This window comes from Aphis gossypii, chromosome 3 (genome assembly GCF_020184175.1).
Source record: "Aphis gossypii isolate Hap1 chromosome 3, ASM2018417v2, whole genome shotgun sequence".
NCBI lineage: Eukaryota > Metazoa > Arthropoda > Insecta > Hemiptera > Aphididae > Aphis > Aphis gossypii.
Genome location: NC_065532.1, coordinates 41,024,049 through 41,047,546, shown reverse-complemented (window position 1 = coordinate 41,047,546; position 23,498 = coordinate 41,024,049). Strand labels below are relative to the sequence as shown.

Below are 23,498 nucleotides of genomic sequence, written 5' to 3'. Positions count from 1 at the left end.
TAACACTTGTTTTCAACGATTAATAAAGTACATAAATATATACAAATATAATATTGTATGATTTCTGAAATTTATAAAATATGAAAAAAACAAAAATAATTACAATTTTATATTCAAACAAATTTTTGAAATATATACAGAGAAAATATCTAATTTCATCTAAAATAGCTGTTGAGAAATTATCCGTTGATTGGATTTATAGTTGTAGGAAATTATTTTATTACATTAACAAGTTGTATAACTTATGCCTACGCATTTCAGTTTAAATTAGGTATGTGAGAAAGTGAATCGCGTCAATAGCGGTACCACGGTAGAGACTTATCGTACACGCACGGATTATCGTCATAATAATATTATGTATGGACGGGGTGGTGCGTAAGCATTCGACGCGCTAATCGGTCTGTTTAGCTTTGAGCTATAAGAATCAGTCGGATTAGGGATGGTGATCCTTTCAATGCATGCGTGTAAGATAACAAATTTGTTTGGAGATTTAATTTGTCTTACGAGCCAATTATTTTATGACCATTTTTTTATGTTTATTATTTACAAACAAGTAACAACGTTGCCTAAAAACAAGTCAATGATTAAATTTCAAAAATCTAAATACCTACACTGAATGTCTGAGTATTATAATACACACGATCATAGTCATTAATTGGGGACCCTAACTCAAAAAATTATCTTATTGTACTTTTGAAAAAAATAATATTTTTAAACCATCATTTTCGGGGAGAAATTTGGCGGTGAAATGTTTTGGACGCAATGACTCATTCTTCGGCCGATTTCATTTTTAATCGAACACGTCATGCCGCACGATTTGAAATACATAGGTACAGGTAATCCGAAACCGATCGTACAATAATTTTTTCACCGACAAACCCCACGCACAGCCGCTATTCGTCCGGTGGGGGGGTGCCGGGCACAGCGCGACGGCGACCGCGAATTTCAAAACGCCTCGACGTCGACGTAACGATTTTTCGCCAGTCTCGGTAGTCGATGGCCCTTCCGCTCGCGGCGTCGGGGTGGGGGTGGTGTCACGCGCGCGCACCGCACGGTCGCTCGACAGTGCAGCCCGCGGACGGTACGGTGGAGCGAGTGTGAGACACCGTCGGTGGGGATAACGCCGGCTACCGACCGACTGGGTGCAATTTCCTTTCACCGACAACCGCTGATACGCCGACAACACCGGGAGCTAATCCGAGTCCCGAGTCAGCACAGTCCGCGAGCAATACACTACTCGCGATCTCGTTCAATCGACTGCCGACGTCCGTGCCCGCACGTTCATCGCCGCCGCCTACACCGTCCCCGTCGCTCCACAACTCTGGGTTTTTCCGTATCCAAGTGTCCGGCTCCGAAGTCTTGCACCACCACCGCCCCCGAAATGGCATCGTTCGATCGTTTGGGACAGTATCCCCAGGGTTCCGCCGTGCCCGTATCACCGGCCACCGTCAGCGGACTCGATCAGCTGAGGGACGGACGACTGAACAAGGTATGATGAACCTCGTCCGGAGTTTTTTATTTTTCAATTTTTTTGGTTTTTTTTTTTTTTTTTGTATTTCCGTTTTTTCCCTCGGTGTTGAGTGAACCGTAAACTCTTTTTCGTTTGTTTTATGCCGACCGTCGGACAGACGACGATTCGTCACGTTACGTCCCACGAAAAAGAGGTCGCACTGGTATACCCGCGGTGCTTGCGCGTAATTCGACCGCGGGAAATTCAAAAAATTTTTTCCCTCACTTCGTACCTAAGCCCTAAAAACGATGAAAATACATCCATCATAATACATAACGTGTTCTTGAGTGCTGCGTGTTGATTTTTTTTTACTTAAATATCAATTTAGTTTCCTATTTAATTCATAACGTAAACAATTTTCCAAGTATATTTGACATTTATATTTATATTATAACTGATAATAATAGAGTATCTGATAAATTTGTATTATTCTATTTCCTAGCAGCATTTCTATATCATTTGATTTTGGAATTATTTACTAGAGTATTTGTAAATAATCAGTTATTTTTATTATTTAAACAGTATTTGTCTTTTACCAGATTAAATTTTAAGTTCATTGCTTTTGAGGTGGGTAGTTTACCACTAATTTTAAACAAATATTGTATTAAGTTTGATTGACTTGGAAAAAATTTCTTTTGTGAATATTATTAGTTAAAAATAATTAATTACAAATACCTTATGGATCTAAATATTGATACTTAAATGTATTCTTTAAAAATTTCCTATTTTATAATATATACACTTTTAGTGATTTTAATAGCTTTTGTTATTTCATTTCAAATATGTTTTGGATTAGATAGTGCCATAGTAGTTAAAATTAAATATCAAGTAGGTACTTAACGATAATATATAAAAACTCTTGATAATAATTTAAATGTTACGTATAAATTAGTTATTGAATTGTTTTATTAATTCTAATATTTTATTAGTATAATAATTGGATACATAACAGTTTTTAAATTACATATAATAGTATTGTTTATTTTAAAAACTAATTTGTTTTGAAATCTATTAGATCAATTATGTCAATTATCTTTATTTCACATTATAAATAATCTTATATTATTTGTTAAATACCTCAGTGATACCCTAGTAATGAATATGTATTTGAATAAATAAAAAAAGTAGCTACCTATTTAGAATTTTTATTTAATTACACTTTTTAAACTGTGTTTAGAATATTTATTTAAGTAATCTAAAAAAGTATTCTTTATAGTGTTTCAATTTTTTCAATAAAAAGTATCAATTTTTATTTTTGTATTGGTGCATTTGATTTAATTCTAATCAGTTATTTCTATTAAAAAACTATAGGTATATCTATGAAAACAGATATATTTTACAGAATTAGGTATTCTTCATGAAGAATAAAAGTACAAAAAAGTATTTAAAATAAATATTTGATTATATTATATTTTAAACAATTTATGTTATGTTTTTATGTTTGTAGAATAATTTTCGAATAAAAAAAAAATCTTTAAATACTTTTATTTGAACACTATAAGACTGTAAAATCATAATAATAACAACTATTTGTTTTATGAACTTGATTATCATGAATCCTACTATGTAATATCTTGGACAACCTGTTATCATGAAGGTCTTATAGCATAGTACATACATTTTTTAAGGATAAAATAATTGTATAGGTTTACTTTATTTTATGTTATTGTAACCACAAGAATATGTCTTATTATTTTTGTATTTTATAAGTTATTATGTTTGTACTTGGATTTCAGTATACAATTATTATTGTGGCTTAAAATAACCACAAAGCTTGAATTTTGTATTTTGATAAATTGAGCTTATAAGCTAGTGAGAAAAATAAGTCTTATTTTATTTTAATTTGATGAAAATTTCTTATTTCTCATTTTATGTGAATTTATTTTAAGAAATAATAAAAATGTCATAGTTCATATAATATAGCATATTATAAATGTTTTATCTATAACCAATAATGTTATCTATATAATCAAGTAAATTAGGTTTTTGACTTTCTTATAAACATTAATTATCACTATCTTATTACATAGGTAATTTATTCTAAATATATTAATGTATATTTTATTATCTTTTTTATAATTAATATAATTAATTAACGACCATTGTGGCATTATGGTAACATTGTGGCATTGAAGTTGTATATTTGTAAAAATATTTTAGAATTTGCAATGAAGCAATTATTAATTGCAAGTCATTCATGTTTCATGTTTATACAAAAAAAATACATTGTTCTGTGTTCTGCGATGAATTGATTTTCTAAGCAACCATTATATGACTATTTTGAGATACTACATTTATAATGGTATGTTTATTGAAAATGTAAAAAACCAAAATATATAAATAAATTAAATTTTAATTTTCACATTAAAATAAAACATATCTTTCAAGACTGTTCAACATTCACATACTTAATATGTAAAATGTAAATTATGTCTTATTTAAATTTTTCCTGTATCATAAATATGAAAAATAAACCAAGTAATAATATAAGCATAAAGAATAACTAGTTTATAAACATATCTTTATAATATTATATTTTACAATTTTTATTCCTAATTTTCAGCTTTTAATAAATTTGTTTACTAATACAATGTGATAAAATCAATTTATATAGATAATTTTTAATTGTTCTTTTGATCAACTATAAAAAACTAGGTAGTTATAAAATGTACTTAATGTCTATTTGATTGAAATTACAAAAAAGTTATTAGTCATGATAATGTATTTTCTCGGTGAAAGTGATAAAAGAAAGACATTGACAAATGAGCATTTTTTTTTTTTTACAAGGTTAATGATCCTTTACAATAAAATTGTTAATGCACATGAATATATTAACCTAAATATGAGTATAATATATTTTGTTCCATATTAATAGTCAATTTTAAGATGATACCTTCTAAAGTCTTTAGTTTATACTCCATTAAAATGTATAATATTATTTACCATCAGACTTTATCAGGGTTGATATGTTTAAATTAATAAAGAAAAAAATGATTTTTACTATAAAAAAAATAATAATACTTTAGAATAGGTAATATAAAAGAATAATTTCTTATTAATTATTATATTGCTTGTTGTATTCAAGTATACATTTTATTAGATATCATGAATGTTCTTAATGTTTTTTTTTTTATAAAGAATTAAAAATTAATTTATCTAATGCCTATAGCAAAAACCCGAATTTATTTATAAAAAAAATGAATATGCCATTCTCTTCTTGAAAATTTTATTATTTCATTTTTCTATAACACATTAACACCTAATGACTTGTGAGATATGAATTATGACTTTAAAAATGTGTTGCATAATATATATATAATAAAAAAGGAGAGCAAGTTTATGAATGATCATTTATTACACAATAATATATCTATATGTCATATGTGAATGTATAAACACAAAGGAATGAAAAGGAAATGTACAATGATTGTTAACCTTCTTATGCAGTGATTTTCATTTCATTTTATGGTTGTAGACGTGTAGATAAAGCTCGAAAATGATGTAATATATATCGTGTTTATACCTAATACTTAATGATACAATTTTACTTGCAAAATGTTAATAAAAATAAGATGTTGTATATTTACGATTTTCTTTAAACATTAATCGATTTCGACTAGGTATATTTTTAAATATTTATTATTTAATACTATTTATATCAAAAGGTATTAAATTAGTAGTTTGACTGGATATCGATTCAAGTAAACAACTAAACAAACCTGTACAAACTACTGCAGTTAATGTGTATATTATAATATATAATGCATGTATTGATGACCTTGCGGTTGTTCAAAGTAAAGCGTTATTATCTATTATGCATATTTCCCATGTATTAGGTATGTTTCTATTATAGACTTATTTTTTACCAATAGTTACTGTAAATTGTAAATAGTGCTTTTTTAATTTAGATAATTTGGATATTTTATTTTCTTACAGTATGTTGTAGGTACTATTTAGCGCCAGAAAACCTATCATTATCTGTTGTGGTTAAGTACATAAATCTCTTGATAATATTGATAAAATTTTGTTATATAGTATAGTATAATATACTAATATTATAGGTCACGATGAAAAAAATGACTGACTTGTGTCGAGTGCTTCGAACAACAATTTAAAACATAGATTTTAAAAATTTTTTTTTAGATTCGTTGACTTATAAATATTTGATACGAATGAATGTTATAAGTACAACTGCATTTACTTCAATTTTTGAAAATCGCGTTTTATCGTTGTTGACCTTTATCATTGTTATTGTTATTATTTTTCTGGTGTCTATAAAAAAACAATTATTTATTACTATTGTTGTGTGTAGGATAAGAAATTTAATATACTACCTATTGATTAAGATTAAACTCAATTATTAATTAACCTCCTTGTGACCTAATAATTACTATAATATACAGAGGTATACCTAATATAATCCTTTGTAAAATTCAAAACATTAAATATTTTTTTAGTTAATCCGCAAGTAAAATCCTTTTAATTCTCGGATTATACGTATTATATTATAAAAATATGGAATTAAATGAAGTCATCATTAATCAAGTTCAAGTATGATTAATTTAAAATGTGAATAATTAAATAAGTCAATTTCATTAATACAAATTTAACAGCTTATACGAAGCATAACCTATTATTATTAACGCAAATTTTAAAAATTTGCTTTTGATATTTAGTAGGATTTTTCATAGATTTTAAAGAATTATACACTTGTTTGGCATGATTAAAGCTTTCCAGTTTCCACCTCTTAAACAACCATCAAACACGCAGTTATACATTATATTTATAGTACACTGCGTCTTGGTTATATAATATATTACTAGGAATGTTTTATACCTAAATGCCTATATTATAGTATATATCTACTTACTACCTATACCATAATATGCACTGTGAATACGGTGGAATGGTATCGGTTACTCTATGAAAGTATGATATCGATTAGAACCTTAGAATGTAATTTCGAAAACATTAAACGTATAATACATATTATAACATTATAAATGTGTATCATTATTATACTGCGGTGAGCTCAAACTTCTGGTGGTATGGGATAATTTTTTGACGGACGAATGAAGTTCAGAGGCCAGTGTCATTGCCACAAGGGCATTACAAAGGCAAATATGATATACTTCTCGTTAGTTGATTTATTAAAAATGTTCTTCTTTAGCCAGTAAATATATTGAACGTTATGTCGTTCAATCATAACATACCTTACGCGAAAACATGTGTTTACATTGTATACCTATATGCATTGTACTGTCACGGATGCTCGATATTTTGCTAATTACCAACATTAAACTAGAATGGTATAAAATCAACACGGTTTTCTTTACCTAAACAAATATTATAGTGATAGCCTCTATATTTATAGCTATACATTTCAGATATGCAGTGAGATACCTAACAATTATAATGTTATGTTTGTTATTTAATTAGTAATAACACGTTAACCTATTGATTTTTATAGTATTATTTTATCCACAACATTACACTATATTATAATTTGATATAAGTAATAAAGTTCAATATAATAATAGGTAGGTACATAAACTATAAAGTCGATATTTTTGAGCCCCAAAGCAGTTGATCAGAGTAGGTGTATATTTTATTGTTGTTGTTATATTATGTTGCATATTTTAAAAGGCGTGGTTAGTTTTTTTTTGTATCTTAATCGTTTACTGATTTAGTAATAATATCCGCGCGTCTATTTTTATGTATTTCATTTTTTAACCCATTATAATAACCTACCTATTGTGTGTAATAATAATTAATATAGTACTATGTTGTAAAGAAAAGAGAGCTAATATAATCTATACGTATAAAAAGGAAATCGGTTTTTGTTAGAAAAAAAAATAACATATTATGTTGCCTTATATAGACATTTTATTTTCTATTTAGTGTTTTATTTTTTCAACTTTCGTAAGTTTTTTTATATTAATTAAAAAAAAAAATAACGATTTTATGTCGTACTGGTATTTCATGCGATATTTTAATCTGACATTAAATGATTATACAATATCAAATACATTGTAGTATTGTTTATATAATGTTGTTAAAAAAAAAAAATAATAAACGAACTGATTTACTAATATAATCATAAATGTTATATATCTGTTTGATATACCTAAGGGCTAAGATTGATAGCAGAATAGTATCAAATAACAAGTTATGAGTTATAATATAATTTTCTATTTATTATATACTTATGCAATTATGTATATCATTGATCGTTAGTTTGAACTTGAATTTTAACCTTTTACTTCATTAATTAATGTTAAAATGTACTGTGGGTGTACTTTAAAAATATATTAATTATTTAATCTTTTTTTATTAATTTAGTTACGGTTTAAATAGATTCATATGTAAATAAGTATTTAGCAATCTATTAATATAATGCGTATTGAATATTAGGAGTGATAGAGTTTATCGGATTTATATTGATAGGTATAATATATACAATATTTTTCGTGCTAACTTTTATTTAATTTTAAAGAGAAAATCATACAAAATATTATTTATTTAAATTTATTAAGTTAAGAAGTTTTCTATACTCTTTTTATTTTACCTTTTTAACAAAATATACGAAGAAATAAAATGTATTATTATTTAGTACGTTATTATAAAATATTACAAATCCTTAGACTGGCATTTATCTTAAATTACAGTTTTAGAAATCAAAAGTTTTGCAATTACAGTTGTATATTATGTAAGAGGTACCTAAGCTTAACATTGTGTAGTGACCCATGATTGTATCTTAACGTTAACTAGCGTCTAGCACAGTTTATTGTTGAATGAAGTTTCACCACAGTCTCTAATCTCCATTCACCCACCTATAAGTACCTAGTACCTACTGGAGTACTAATGCAGTACAATATATACAATAAAATTAACTTCGTTGTTTTCCAAATAAGTTGTAGATAAATTTAATTTGTGTTTTTAGTTCAGATATTGATTCAAATCTATTAATATACAATACATATGTATTATTTTTAATTTTAATTAACAAACAACATTTGGTTTACAAAATAATTGAGTATTAAATATTTTCAATTATTGTTGTTGGTATTATAACACTACAAATTATTTTCGAAATTATTACAACTTTGTAAAAAAGTTTGAGATCGACGAGAAATACTAGTTTATACCTATAAATTTTTGTAGGATATTATAGAAAATGTGTTGACAATTTTTTATTTGAAAATAATATTAAATTATTAAAGATCAAATAGTAAAAAAAAAAAATTAAATTATATTTAGGTTTATATAATACCATTAATTAGTTATAAGAAAGTCTTTCGGAAAATAATGATTGATAGTACATAACAGAAGAAAACATTTTCGATTCAAAGTTTTATTTCGTTAAAAATGTCTTATAATTCTATATAAATAAATAAAATATAAAAAATACTAAAAACTAAATACAAATATTGATATTTGATTAGGTACAAAAAAAGTACCTACTCATTGGTAAATTATTTTAAATATTCTGTACAAATGTACAATTCAACTGTCCGTGCTAATTGAAAATATTTTATTTCAGGAAATGGCTTTCTCCATTGAAGAAAGACAATCACTAGGTATTCATGGATTATTGCCACCACGTGTTAAAACGCAAGACGAACAAGTTAAACATGCATTGGCCAACATTGAACGTTTTAGTGACGACCTAAATAAATATATTTACCTAATGGGTTTACAAGTAAGCATGTATGACAATGATCTAATCCTGATGTTTTTATCGACTAATTCTCTTACATGTATGATTTTGGCAGGAGAGAAACGAAAAACTTTTTTACAGGGTAATGGCTGAGAATGTGGAAGCGTTCATGCCACTCGTTTACACACCAACCGTTGGATTGGCGTGTCAAAAGTATGGCCTCATTTTCCAGAAACCTAGAGGACTGTTCATATCCATCCATGATGCTGGCCATGTTTATGATGTGCTTAAGAACTGGTAAATAAATTCATTAGTCTATTTCGGGCCAAGTGTGCCACGATGATCCGATTTTTTTTAATCTTTTGTCGCCTTAGAACATTTGATAATCTTATTTATAAAAAAAAAATAGACTATTATGGACAATAAATTTTACATAAGTGGAACCACGAGGTATGCAGGGTATACAACGGTATGTCATAGTATATAATAAACAAAAATTCATTTAATTAGTTTGTTTTTTCTTTTCAAATATATTTTGATTTTTCAAAAGTTTTTAAAAATTGTCATAAGTATTATTATATGTTTAAATAATAATTTACTTAAAAGTTTTATGTTCCAGTTATTTTCTAGAACTATTCAACTTAAACAAAATATTTATTTATAACCGTATTTATATTTATTCGTTGTATAAAAAATGTAATTTTGTCTACATTTCAATTTCGAATGGTTATTAAAATAAACTGACTTCGTAGTTCAAGCATTTTTACTTGGTGAATAATTTTTTATCAACATTTATAAAAAAAAAAAAAACTAAAATTATAGACAATTTCAAGTATCTATAAATAGCTTTAAAAAAGTTATAATATTCTGAAAATTATATCATGTATTAAAAATGATCATATAAACATACATTTAGTTAAAAATTCAAGTATATTTTTTACGCTAAATAAACAAAATTGATAACCTAACTGGATTTGCGTAAAAATTCCAGTTTTTTCTTAATTTTTTGATTGTTTTTTTTAATCATCTTAAAAAATAGTATTAAATTTAATTTGATCCTAGAGAACAAACTTAATCTGATTTGGTATCAAAATTGATTTACTCTCAAAGTAAGTCTAAGCATTTTTTACTTCTTTCCTATTGTGTATGTATATGCACTCGGAATCTACAATAATAGTAATGACTTTCAAAAACATAAATACTTTTTGAGATACCCAATTAGTGTCTACTGTTAAAAGAGTCATCACATAGCACGAGTATAAAGTGAATGAATAGTTTGATTTTTGTATTTATAAGCATAATTTAATACTTTAATGAATAGATTAAACATCAAACATTTTCCTGGGTGGTACCTATGCTGTATTATCACTTCAATCTTAACTTTAAATATTAATTGACTAATCATTTTAATGATTTGTTTTTATTTTATTTTTTTCATTAATGTAATATTCTAAAACTATTTTAAACTACATAAAAACATTTTTTTTTAAACCACAAAATTTTATTAATATATGAGATGCAGTAAATTAAAAAAAAAAAAAAATCCTCCATGTAGGTTATATTTACAAGAATACTAAGGATGATATTGTACATTATATAGGCCCGAACAAGATGTTAGAGCTATTGTTGTGACTGATGGTGAGAGAATCTTAGGGCTTGGTGATCTTGGTGTTTACGGAATGGGTATTCCTGTTGGAAAATTAGCTTTATATACTGCTTTAGCTGGTATCAAACCACACCAATGCCTTCCAGTCACACTCGACTGTGGAACCAATACTCAAGTGAGTTATTTTTAAAAAAACTCTTAAAATGCTGATGTTTATTTTATTTTAACTTTTAATGAATACATTTCAACAGCTACTATTGGATGATCCTGATTATGTTGGTTCTAGACAAAAACGTGTTACTGGTCAACAGTATGATGATTTCATTGATGAATTCATGCAAGCTGCTGTGAAACGTTATGGACAAAATTGTCTGATTCAAGTAATGTTTTTTTTTCAGAATGTTTTGTTAGATTTTTTATAAAATATATAATTTTAGTTTGAAGACTTTGGAAATTCCAATGCTTTCCGATTTTTGGACAAATACCGTAACAAATATTGTACATTTAACGATGACATTCAAGGAACTGCTTCTGTGGCATTAGCTGGTCTTTTTGCTTCTCTTCGGATTACTAAAACTAAACTATCAGACAATGTGATTTTATTCCAAGGTGCTGGAGAGGTAATTCATTTTTATAATATAAATCAACATTTTTTTTATTTTTTTGCGATACTTTAAAGTTTAAATTCTTTATTTTAAATTTAATTAAACTGTTAAAAAAATATTTATTCTTATTTATCTAATATTATTAAACCTCTTTTACCTTTAACTTTCCAAATATTTCTTTAATATATTATTAATGCAAAATTGTTTTTCAGGCTGCCCTAGGAATTGCTGAACTATGTGTGATGGCCATGCTTAAAGAAGGTACATCTTTGGAAGAAGCAAGATCAAAAATTTGGCTTTTTGATTCCAAAGGTCTTGTAGTTAAAGATCGCCCAGAAGGTGGAGTAACTGGACATAAAGTTGAGTACGCCAAAGCTGTAGCTCCTGTTAAAGTACTTGCTGAAGCTATCAGAAAAGTTAAGCCTACAGTACTCATTGGTGCTGCTGCTATTGGTGGAGTGTTTACAAAAGAAATTATACAGGAAATTTCATCATACAATGACCATCCAGTCATCTTTGCCTTAAGCAACCCAACTAGCAAAGCTGAATGTACTGCTGAACAAGCATACACACATTCAAATGTAAGTTTTAGCCAAGTATGATTATCATTAAAATGTTATTAATGGTTCATTAATTTATTAGGGCAAAGCCATATTTGCTAGTGGCTCACCATTCAATCCGGTTACATACAAGTCAAAAACTTACTATCCTGGTCAAGGAAACAATTCTTACATATTCCCTGGAGTTGCACTTGGAGTTATTTGTGCCGGAATTAAGACAATATCCGAAGAAGTTTTCATCATTGCTGCTCAAGTATAGTTCTTTCATGACATTAAAAATACACTATTTAAATGATAACCTTAAAATTTGTTTTTTCAACTTGTTTAGACATTAGCAGCACTTGTCACTGAAGAAGATTTGGATAACGGTAGTTTATACCCACCACTGCAGTCCATTCAAGAGTGTTCTTTGAAAATTGCTGATAAAGTAATTGACTATGCATACAAAACTGGAGTGGCCAGTACATTCCCAGAACCAGAAGACAAAATTGAATTTATCAAAGCTCAGTTATACGATTATAATTATAGTTCCGCATTGCCACCATTGTATTCTTGGCCAAAACAATAATTTTGTTACTGAATTTTTCTTTTCGAAAGCCAATCTATAATAATGGCTACAACCCCTTGTTACACCCAGACAAGGTTATCATATAACATTTACACTCAATATACGAAGTTAGTAATTCTATTAATATCAACAACTATGTTGTTAATTTTTGTTGACATTTTTTTTTTTCGCGGGGGTAGGTGAATAGTTTTTATATTTTCTTGGTTACCGTATCTCGTTTTATAATAAGTTGTGATGTACATTTCATTCCTTTGTGCGTTTGAGTTTGTCGACAGTAGCAGAATTTTGTTTGTTTTTAACTGTATACTTATTAATTGTTAATTAAATTATTCTCAATCAAGAACATATTAATATTGTTGTAATTAATAATACAGCAATCCTCAAAATAAAATAAAAACATATTATGACAAAAAAAAAAAAATGTTTTTTTATTGTAGTTATTGTACACTTGTACAGTATATTATCCATTTAATGTGATTCTTATTTTCTGGCAGTCATACAAGATCAAGTTGGTGACTCAATGTAATATTCATTATTCACTTTACACAAATAGACAATATGCAAATACAAGGTGATTATAATAAGCCTTTTAACATGTTTAGTTATCTTGAAAAGTATGAATGTTTGTCATTACTAATATACATTTCTAAAAACATATTTTCAAAAAAAATTTTTATCATTATTTTATTAACTCCTTGTTTCAAATTCCCAAAAAGTATTCGTTATGCTGCCGATCAAAAAGTACAAAACACTTGTTGATTTGTAATAACTAATAACTGAAAAATATTCCTAATTTTACAAAAAAAAAATTACTTTTTATTCTTTTATGGTGGCTTGGGAAGTTATAAAATGCTTATAATAGAATTAATGGATTACATTATCGAATAATGGTTATCACTTATCATTCATCTATAGACTAATATGTCGTTAAAATAGTAATTACTTAGCATGTTATAATGTCGAAACCACTGGAATGTTTGGAATGCAATATGTTAATATGTATTTATGTGTCGTTTAAACAATAATAAATAATAATTAATTTTATTCATACCCACACAATTAATTACGCATTCAAGGTAGTCAATGTCGTGTCTATGTAACACAAATAAAAATCTACTTAGATACAATCTTAATTCTTACTACATACATATTATATTGCAGCTGAACCACAGAATAAATGAATAAATTCAGCATACACCTGATCATTTATACTTGACCGAAAACAAAAAAAAAAAAATCAAGAAACAATAAATTATAGTTAACGTTAACTACCATTGATTATAGAATAGTACATATTTAATGTGATCTACTAATTATTGTTTAGTGTTACAGTATGTAATCATCTAATACTTGATCACCTACGTATAATAAAAAAAAAATAATTTGAACATTGTCGTTATATGAAATTTTTTTAAAATATATTGATAATAAGAAAATTAATCTTCAAGCTGAAATGATGGATTATGAACGTCAATTTTTTTTGCCATGTTTTCATTTCAACAGCTACACTAAGTTCACTAACATATTTTCAATGATACTGTTTGAAGCTCCAGTGGAAGTATGTCTTGACTTAAGTCGATCACCAGAAATAAGATATAAGTACATAAATATAGTAGTTAAAAAGAATTTAAATAACAACAAAGCATAAATGCTTAATATTGTGTACCTATAATTTTATCAAGTAAACCAATAAGCATATTTTATATATGAGCATATGAATATATTTAATACTTTTCAAGGATATCAGGGCAGTAAGTTTTATTTTAGCATCCCAATCACAGTATGAACATTTGAAGAGCGAGATAGAGTATTTTAAATACTTTAGTTATATATTATAAAAGCCTTTGTACAATATTACAGTTACCTAACTTGGACGTAAATATTAATAACAAAAATCTTAGCCATAAATAATATGCCAAATATATTATGTAATTCCAAATATTTAAGAATGTTGGTAATTCTTCATATTGGTAGTCACGGTTGTAAATAACGAACGCATATATTAAGTCAATGAAAATATAATAATATAATGTTAAACTAGAAAATGATAAACAAAATAACAAAATGATCTTCATAATATAATGTAAAAATGAACAATTAATTATACTTATATAAAAAAAGAAAAAAAATTATTAACTCATTCAAATCATAACAAATCACTTGTAAGAATAACTAACATAAATAATTGTTTTTTTAAGTAACTATTTAACTAATTAACTCAATAAAAATAAAATATCAGTATGGACTTTCACAAATGCTTATTATTTCATTGGTACTCATGATATGAGCATCACCTATCATTTCAAGACATTCCTCATACAATTCAAATGGTCGTTTAACATTGGTATACAATAGCTTAATAAATGAATACAAATATTTTAAATGCTGATGATAATCTTCTGGATTTACCGACTTTGAGAATTCTAAAAACTTTTTGCACTCCAATTGCACAGTACTTGCCATACTAGGGTTGAGAATGTTTCTGTAAAAATATTAATTAAAGTATTTATCAATAAATCACAATTATAATATTTTAACATATAGCATACAATGTAGAAAGGCGATTTGGTATATATTGAGAAGTTGACCAATCCTTTATACAAGGTTGGCAGTAGCAGTCAAACTTAAAACGATTTTTTAACAATTCTTGCCTTGAATCTTTAGGGTGTCCTTGAAAGATTATTCCATAAGAACAGAATAACTAGGGAACAAATAAAATAAAAAATTTTTATAATTATAATACAATCAAAAATCATGTAGTCATTACAAAAAGAAGTATTTTGATAAATTTTAATTTTTAAACATATTAGATGACATTATCCTATTATATCTATCTCATCATGTAAATAAAGATCAATGCCATTGACTATTTACCTGAGTTCCTTTGGGAATTGGTTGAGTAGCTTTCATAACCCTTACTCTATCAGATAATTCTCCACTCCGTTTTACATTTGGATCACAAGAATGGTTGAACAAGCAAATGGTTGGATATAAAGTCATAGCAATTGTAAGAGTAAACTTGATTTCTTTTTGAAAAGCGATCTTAGGGGCACAGAAGTTTAACTTTCTACAATTCATATCTAAAACAGTTAAAATATGCACAAAGGAAGCACCCACAGTACCTATATCACATTTTGGAATTTGGAAGCCATTTAATGTCAAATAATGCAACAAATCAACTGCAATACAGTTAAAAAAAAACAAGACATCAATAGACAATTTGTCTTCTGCACCGTCCAAAGAATAAGCTGTTAAAAAATTATCAGACTTATATTGACCATTATCGTCAAAACCCCTTGTTTTAGGATCTATTTTAGATTGATAAAAGTTATCAACTGCTGAACAATAGTTTTTTAGACCCATTTTTAAATAGTCTTTTAAAAACCACTTCATAACAAGTTCATTCATTCTTGGTATTCCTGGTGTTGATTTGATGAAATCCATGATTGGACATTCCAAATAGTGTCCATCTTTGTCTGCTTTATCCATACAGTCTTTATTGCAGTAATAAACCTGATCAAAATATATTAATGAATTAACACATTTTCTAACTTTAAATATTAGTTAACCCATATGGTCATATGGTATACAACATAGGGGTTTGGCCAAACCATCAAATATAAAGAAAATTCAAACATTTCAATCTAAATGCCTTCAACAAATTACCAAAGCACCCTTCTATGTCTCAAACGATACACTCCATAATGACCTCTCTATTCCAACAGTACAACATGTAGCCAAAACTCTGTATAAACAATTCCATTCAAATCTCTTCAACTACTGCAATTCTTTAATCTCAAACTGATCTATTCTCAGCATCCCAGGTGACCCTGGAAGACGTTTAAAATGTAAATGGTGTCGGGATCTCCTGACTGAATAAAACCCATTCACAATTTCAAGAAGTTCCATCGCTGGATGAATTCTTCATTCAAGTCATCAGTCCATTTTATTTTATTTTTATTCTATTTCTATCTTATCAACACTTATGCTCCATTGTAAAAATAATATATTTACAGATAGTATAATAAAAAAAATAAAAAAAAATATTAGTTATTTATATAAATTAATATAGGAATAGATAGAAAAACTAAAGTTATTCAATAAAAATATAAAAATAATGTAGTATATATATTAATGTACATAATGCATACCTAAAATTATTACTTGTGTTAAAAATAAACATACCAAAAAACATTTAGGACAGGGAAAAAGAGCCACGTCCAACTTCAAGCAACCATTATAATGACAAACTTCTGTATGTGGTGAAATAGGCCCACATATATAAGGTTCATCTATGGCCACAACATCACCTAAAAATAAATAGATATTAGGTATATAGGTAATACATATTATCATCACAGATAGGTACCTAAATGTTTATAATTTTTTAATGACTTTTTTATAATAATAAATCTAACTGCGATTACTCAGGAAAATACAATTGTATTGTAACAATTGTCAAATACTAAAATAGGTACCTAGATATTGATAAAAAAATCTCACTAAAAATAGAAATATTATTAAATTTTAAGTATATTTAAAATAAAAAAATTTAAATGAGCTAATTATCATTGAGCTATGCCTTGACCATGCATAAAATCCCTATATGTACCTTAATTTTTTTATTCCAAGAACACAGTTTAACGACTAGCTATAAATTATATTATTAAAATGTAATTAGGTATGTTAAGAATATATATATACATATCATATCCATTAAAAAAATTCGCACTTTTTCATTTGTAACTTAATTTCTAAACAAGATTTTGAAGAACATTACAAAAGCACATTATGCATAATATTTCTGATGTTTTGGAGTTTACTAGGAGTTAATTTATGTTGAAGAAAATGAATTATGTTGTATAACAAATTTGTCTGTATTTTACAGTTTAAATAGACAACTTCTGCTTTGATATATTATAGGTACACACATAGTCATACTATTATTTTATTTTATTTTTATTATTTTGTTAAGGTAAAACTGCAATCTAAACAACATTTTGACGTAATAAGGTTTGAAAAAGTGATGAACATTATAAACTGGGAAATTGTTCAGCGGTAATATCTGGTTAATTGAATAAAACAAATTGACTTAAAAAGCTGACAAATAATAAATAGATACTAAACTATTTATTTTAAATAAGTTGTCTCCAGGGGTTTAATCACGCGAACGTTTAAACTAAATAATGTTGCTTACCCGGATTAATGTCGTGAGTAGCAAAAACACCACGTCCCATATCTTCAGTCATTTTCAATTCAACAAAGGCCGATAGCGCTGGAATGGTTTCGTTACTTCCGCCGACTAACTCCTCAATGGGAGGTACCTTCTTCGTTCTTTTTCGATCTTCCAGCCGCTCATCACACTTAGTGATGGCTATCTCGATCGTCTCTTGAAACTTGCGCTTATTTTCTGCAGACATGTCCACTTCGTCCAATCGTTTCAGACATTCGGTGAAGCTGTCCTTCGCCCGTTGGGCGAGACCCAACATACATTCTGCGTTTCCGGCTCTCTCGTACAGCTTGTATGCGAGCTTGGACGGATAATTAGTCACCATTGCCCAACGCGCATCTTTTAGGCAAAGCTCGAAGTGGCCCAAGTGGAAGTGCGCGGCTGACCGGTTGCCCAGTGCGAGCGCGTGGCACTCGGTGGTCGGTTCGCTGCCCATCAAACACCTGGTGTACAGGTCGACGGCCTTCACGTACTTTTTGGCCCTGAAAAAATCGTTGCCTTTTTGTCGGAAGTTCTCCGATAAAGCGGGACAATCGTAATCCATTTGAATGTTCAACGTCCGGGTCAACATTTTGTGTTTGATGAGCAAAGAGCGCGTGAACAAAAATCGGCTTTTGGCCGTCTTCAGCGCTGACAAGTTCACGTAAACGTCACCCAGGGCGTCGGCCATTTGCAGCCGACGAGAGTAGTGCAAAAAGTTGTCGTATTCCATGTTGAACGCGTATGTCGAATTGCGTTCGTCCTTTTCAAATTGTGACACGCGCGAAGTGAAGCACGCGCAACCGAACTGCGCGAGGTACAGCACCGAATAACGACGCAAGCGGCAAGCGACGATACAGGTACCCAAATACCCAATATGGATACCGAAACGAACGAAACGCCGTTGTTCAAACGTCAAACAAACAGGTTACAGGACGCGTGTAGCGGTGTAGCCAACCTAAGTGGTAACGTTTACGCGACAGACGGTTAAATGACAAAATTGTTTTTTCGTAATTTCGTACGATACTACGAATTACGATGTTTATATTATGTTATATAATGTTGATTTGCGACTTCCTTTGGAGTTTCGTAGCTTAATATTTATCGACATCAATGTTTTAAACCTTAGTCGATAGAACGAAGGCTTTATTTGGTACTTCGGTGCTCGGTAGTTGTTGCTGGTTCGTCGACAATGTTTTTCTGTCGTCTACGGTCTACACGTGCTGCACTTTGGACAATTATAGTGCGGACAACGATTAGGAAGGAAAAAACCAGGTACCTACTAGGTAAGTGGTAACGTTTACGCGACAGACGGTTAAATGACAAAATTGTTTTTTCGTAATTTCGTACGATACTACGAATTACGATGTTTATATTATGTTATATAATGTTGATTTGCGACTTCCTTTGGAGTTTCGTAGCTTAATATTTATCGACATCAATGTTTTAAACCTTAGTCGATAGAACGAAGGCTTTATTTGGTACTTCGGTGCTCGGTAGTTGTTGCTGGTTCGTCGACAATGTTTTTCTGTCGTCTACGGTCTACACGTGCTGCACTTTGGACAATTATAGTGCGGACAACGATTAGGAAGGAAAAAACCAGGTACCTACTAGGTACCTATTAAATATTTCATTATTTATTTTTAGAAAATACGTTCCAGAAAACCCACTATTAACCGTGCACACTTCTCGTAAAATGATATTCAAGAGAAGTGTCGTTCGTGAACGAACTTATTAATTAAAGTGAACGATTCTAACTGTGTAGCTCACATATAGATGAACGACGTAGGTAGTTTGTTCGTCGTTCATTTTGTTCACTATAATATATATAACTGCTAAAACGTTCACCACCTAGAAATGTTGTCTTACGTAAATGAACTAACGAACTAGTTCAAATAGTTCAATAATAATTATTGAACTATTCACTTACCGGTGCTAGTAGATCTTAGATGTCCACTCTTCATTAGTCACTTACCAAAATGTTGGAATGGGTGGGTGGGTGGTCACTAGTCAGTGGATTAGTGCTCAGGAGTTTGGTAAAATGAAACTTAATAGAATTTAATAGTAATATCGAAGCGAGAACATTTTTTTTAAGATAGGTGAGTGGTTTAAATTTATCTGCCGCAAGTTCAGCGCTGTTAAACTCTACTATATAGAAATTCATTGATGGAATAAAGAAAGTTCAAAATGTAGAAAGATTGAAACGAGAGCAGTAGAACAACCACAGAAATAAATTACAAGGACCATGCTTAAAGAATTCATTCATAAATTAAAGATTATAATATCAATGATAATAAGAACTTCATTAAACTATAAAAGGTATAGCATAAAATATGCTATCACTGAGTGCCTAAATACAATTATATTTAAAAAATGAATATAATTGTTTTAATTATAACTTACTGTTATTATTACTAAATACATATTATTAGAACGTAACGATACCTATTATAATTACAATGATCGTACTCAAAAAATACACAATTTTTTTGCAATTTTTTTTTCGTGGTTTTGTTTCGTTATTTTGGCCGGATAGCGGATATCGTGATCGCCACGTTGCAGCCCACTTATAAATTCACCACTGAATGAACTTTATAACAGTCGTTCTATAGACTTTTTCTCGTATAGTTACCAGTTCAGACACTTCAGTGATCTACAGTTTTATTACGTAAGTATCGCTCAATTATTCAGTGAACTATACTTCTTTTATATACGTATCGTTCTGTCGTTAAGTGTACTATAGTTCAATTTGGTTTTTATTTATATACATCAAAATAAAGACGGGCGATAGCGGTCCCACTGTCTTCATTTCAGGGGCGTTATTTGCGGTGCGCAGGGTATACATTTGTGTACATAAAATTCTAAATTGTAATTTTTGGCCCGCAAGGAACATGCATACGGCCCGCTCGGCCATATCACAAAAAAATAAAAATTATATTTATATTATATTAAAATAATAAATTAATATGTAAATATTATGGTAGTTGAAAATTGATTGATTGATCACGTCTTTATAATCACAATACAAGTATAATACAACCGTTGTATGATTATTACTAGTAACCACAAATTTTACTGATTTATTTTCTACATATCTATTGTGTTGCTTTATATTATTTATTGTTTTTATTTAATTTGACTGTTGAAGTTTCAATTTGTATTAAATTTAGATAAGTATTTATAGGTTATTCACTGCTTACTACTTGTATTATGTCATTTTACTTTATTTTAATTATGTTAATAATTATTATTATACTACTATAATATTAATAATGTCAAATATGTCAAGAAAAAATAAATAGTGGCCTGCTTAATATACTTTATACGTACCAAAAAAAAAATTTAAAGACGCCCTTGCTTCATTTTGATGTAGGTTTATAAAATCCAGCTATTAGCCAATCGCCTATGATGCCTGATCAAGTGATTAGCATGGGCGATGATCATAAGCGTAGATTGGTTAAATTTATTGGGGGGCTTTACTGCTTTAGCCCTTCCAGGGCAGACATTAACGAGTTTTTGGTAGGCTATGATTCAAACCAGGGGTCTAAGCCCCCCAAGCGGCCAAGCCTCCCGCTAATACGGCAATTTTACGTATGTAAATTTTATTACAGGAAGATAATATTAAGTTAAAATGATTCAATAAACGCTACCGCTATTTTCCTCGTATCTGCTCCATCAAGTGGTGGAGGTGAAAAACATTGTCCGATTGTCTGATAAGGTGGTTCACGGAAGTCGTGGTACCGAGCAGCGAGTAATATAGGTACTTATAATATAATATATAGACTTCAATTTATGTACAGCAATTATAAAAAAGATAACAGTAATAAACTTATGGTCTGTCATGTACTCGTGTGTCTATAATGACGACATAGGACATGGAGAGTTGATGGTTGTGGAGACGTGGAGTCTTGGTCACGACTCACGACCTAGGTATTCTAGCCAATAGCCAATAGATAATCGTAATGACATTAGTAATTTATAATTTTAGTACCTAATTAGTATGGGAAATATTCATAATAGAGCATAATTAATATTAAATTATGATTGAAAAACAGTGATAATAAATAATAATAGCTAAAAAAATGTGATATGAACCTATACCTACACTATTACTCTAATGATTATGTGCAATTTAGCAATAGATACATTGGATACATGTTGTTTAATAATCAATCGCGAGGTCTTTTACACCATTGTCTGCTTATATAATATATTAACATATACATTAAAATTACAATTATATTATTTATTATATGTCATATGAATAAATAAAACGTCGATTATTGATATGTTGTATATATAAAAAAAAATAGCCTATAAATTATGTGTTATTATTACTTATTAGTTCTATTTGATTGTTTTAAGTTAAATTATACAAATCATTATTATTATATGCTATGAAATAAGGATAAAACCAATAATAGACTTTTTAACAGTTTCTTTATATAGTTAGGTAAGTTATAAATTAGTACAGATCAATGGGTTAAAATGTATTTAATAATTATTACTATATTATGTGTATAATAATTTCAGTTATCAGTTGTGTTTAATTGTCTACAGCGCGGTATTTTTTAATATTTAATAGTTCAATAGGTTCTATTAATGTATTAATTGCAGATATTATCAAAATTATATTGCTTTTGAGAACCATCATACTTGGTAATTGTGTTCTTAATATGTTGTCATGTTGATATTATGGATTGATGATTGATAAAATATATGTAATAACTAATAAACGAATAAAAATTATTAATTAAATAATACCAATTATTGAAATACATTTGTATACAAGTCATATTATAACTATAAGTGATATTATAACTCGTCATAATTTCATAGCCACTGCAATACTGCATGTTCCGTGGTTGTATACATATTATGAAGTCGAGTAGGTCAATACAGTTAAATAAAGTGTACATACTAAATTAGTAATAATTATATTAAAACATATAATATCTAAATCTAAACCAATCCTTTGGTAGTCTGGTTATGCAGAGCTGTTTATGAGTGGTTAAGCCCTGGCCCCCGGTTCCTACAACCACGCATCCGTGATCACGCAAATTTTGTCACAGTAGCGATCGCTGCGTGATCATGCAGCGTGATCGCGTAGCGATCGGTATACTGTGGCAACACTTGCGTGATCACTGATGCGTGATTTTAGAAAACCAGGGCTTTTACACATTGAGGGCTCTATTTTTTTTTTTTTGTATAAGAAAATTCGTCATGACCGTTTCACCACTGGAGTCTGGACCATTTTGTCACTAGACTAACCGCTACGATGAGTTGCGTACGAAATAATATATAATATAATATAAGATGTAATTATTCAAACTAAGTGTCGTTAAATGTCAATGGGTACCGGGTGGTTTCTTTCTCAACATTTTATGTTCTATTATTACTCATACCACATAAAATTACTGTGTATAAACAATATATAGATTGTTTATTTCTAATAAAAACGAAAAAAGAAGTACAATAATTTATTGAAAGAGTATTATAATATGACATACCAAGTGCTGTGTTTTAGTATTTTGAGATTTATATGTTTATATTTTGTAAAAGTAATAAGTAAGTAAACTATTTGATTAAATTAATTGTACTTTATAGTTGTTGTATTATATAATATTATAATAATTTCAATTATTCTATAATTGCTCTACGGTTAGGTACCTACTACCTAGATAAATACCTCTATGAAATATCCCAAAAATAAAAATAGTTACAACAATGTGGTTTAATTCGGTAAGTATACGTATGATTGTACGATTAATATAATTTTA

The 23,498-nt window shown here is 28.6% G+C and overlaps 2 protein-coding genes across 2 annotated transcripts; one reads left to right on the top strand and one right to left on the bottom strand.

Annotated features, from left to right (window-relative positions):
- Window positions 1-1,133: 1,133 nt before the first annotated feature.
- LOC114123432 (NADP-dependent malic enzyme-like) lies at window positions 1,134-12,930 on the top strand. The gene is made up of 9 exons (XM_027986400.2): window positions 1,134-1,489; window positions 9,054-9,212; window positions 9,286-9,467; window positions 10,771-10,951; window positions 11,028-11,156; window positions 11,214-11,396; window positions 11,594-11,962; window positions 12,024-12,194; window positions 12,270-12,930. The coding sequence occupies exons 1-9, from the start codon at window positions 1,382-1,384 to the stop codon at window positions 12,507-12,509; spliced, it is 1,722 nt and encodes a 573-aa protein (XP_027842201.1). The 5' UTR covers window positions 1,134-1,381; the 3' UTR covers window positions 12,510-12,930.
- Window positions 12,931-14,511: 1,581 nt separating this feature from the next.
- Window positions 14,512-18,899, bottom strand: LOC114123461 (SET and MYND domain-containing protein 4-like). Its single transcript, XM_027986453.2, has 5 exons — window positions 17,707-18,899; window positions 16,695-16,819; window positions 15,384-16,022; window positions 15,059-15,210; window positions 14,512-14,991 (listed from the first exon to the last, which is right to left on the bottom strand). Exons 1-5 carry the CDS (start codon window positions 18,449-18,451, stop codon window positions 14,745-14,747), a joined length of 1,908 nt encoding a protein of 635 aa, XP_027842254.2. The 5' UTR covers window positions 18,452-18,899; the 3' UTR covers window positions 14,512-14,744.
- Between the last annotated feature and the right edge of the window lie 4,599 nt (window positions 18,900-23,498).

Excerpts from the sequence above, each read along its gene's own strand:
- LOC114123432 (XM_027986400.2), top strand. The coding sequence starts at position 1,382 with ATGGCATCGTTCGATCGTTTGGGACAGTATCCCCAGGGTTCCGCCGTG. Across the intron at positions 9,213-9,285 it reads TTTACCTAATGGGTTTACAA|GAGAGAAACGAAAAACTTTT; the intron begins GTAAGCATGTAT and ends TGATTTTGGCAG. Across the intron at positions 10,952-11,027 it reads ACTGTGGAACCAATACTCAA|CTACTATTGGATGATCCTGA; the intron begins GTGAGTTATTTT and ends ACATTTCAACAG.
- LOC114123461 (XM_027986453.2), bottom strand. The coding sequence starts at position 18,451 with ATGGAATACGACAACTTTTTGCACTACTCTCGTCGGCTGCAAATGGCC. Across the intron at positions 16,023-16,694 it reads CCTGTCCTAAATGTTTTTTG|GTTTATTACTGCAATAAAGA; the intron begins GTATGTTTATTT and ends TATTTTGATCAG. Across the intron at positions 15,211-15,383 it reads CAATTCCCAAAGGAACTCAG|TTATTCTGTTCTTATGGAAT; the intron begins GTAAATAGTCAA and ends TTTGTTCCCTAG.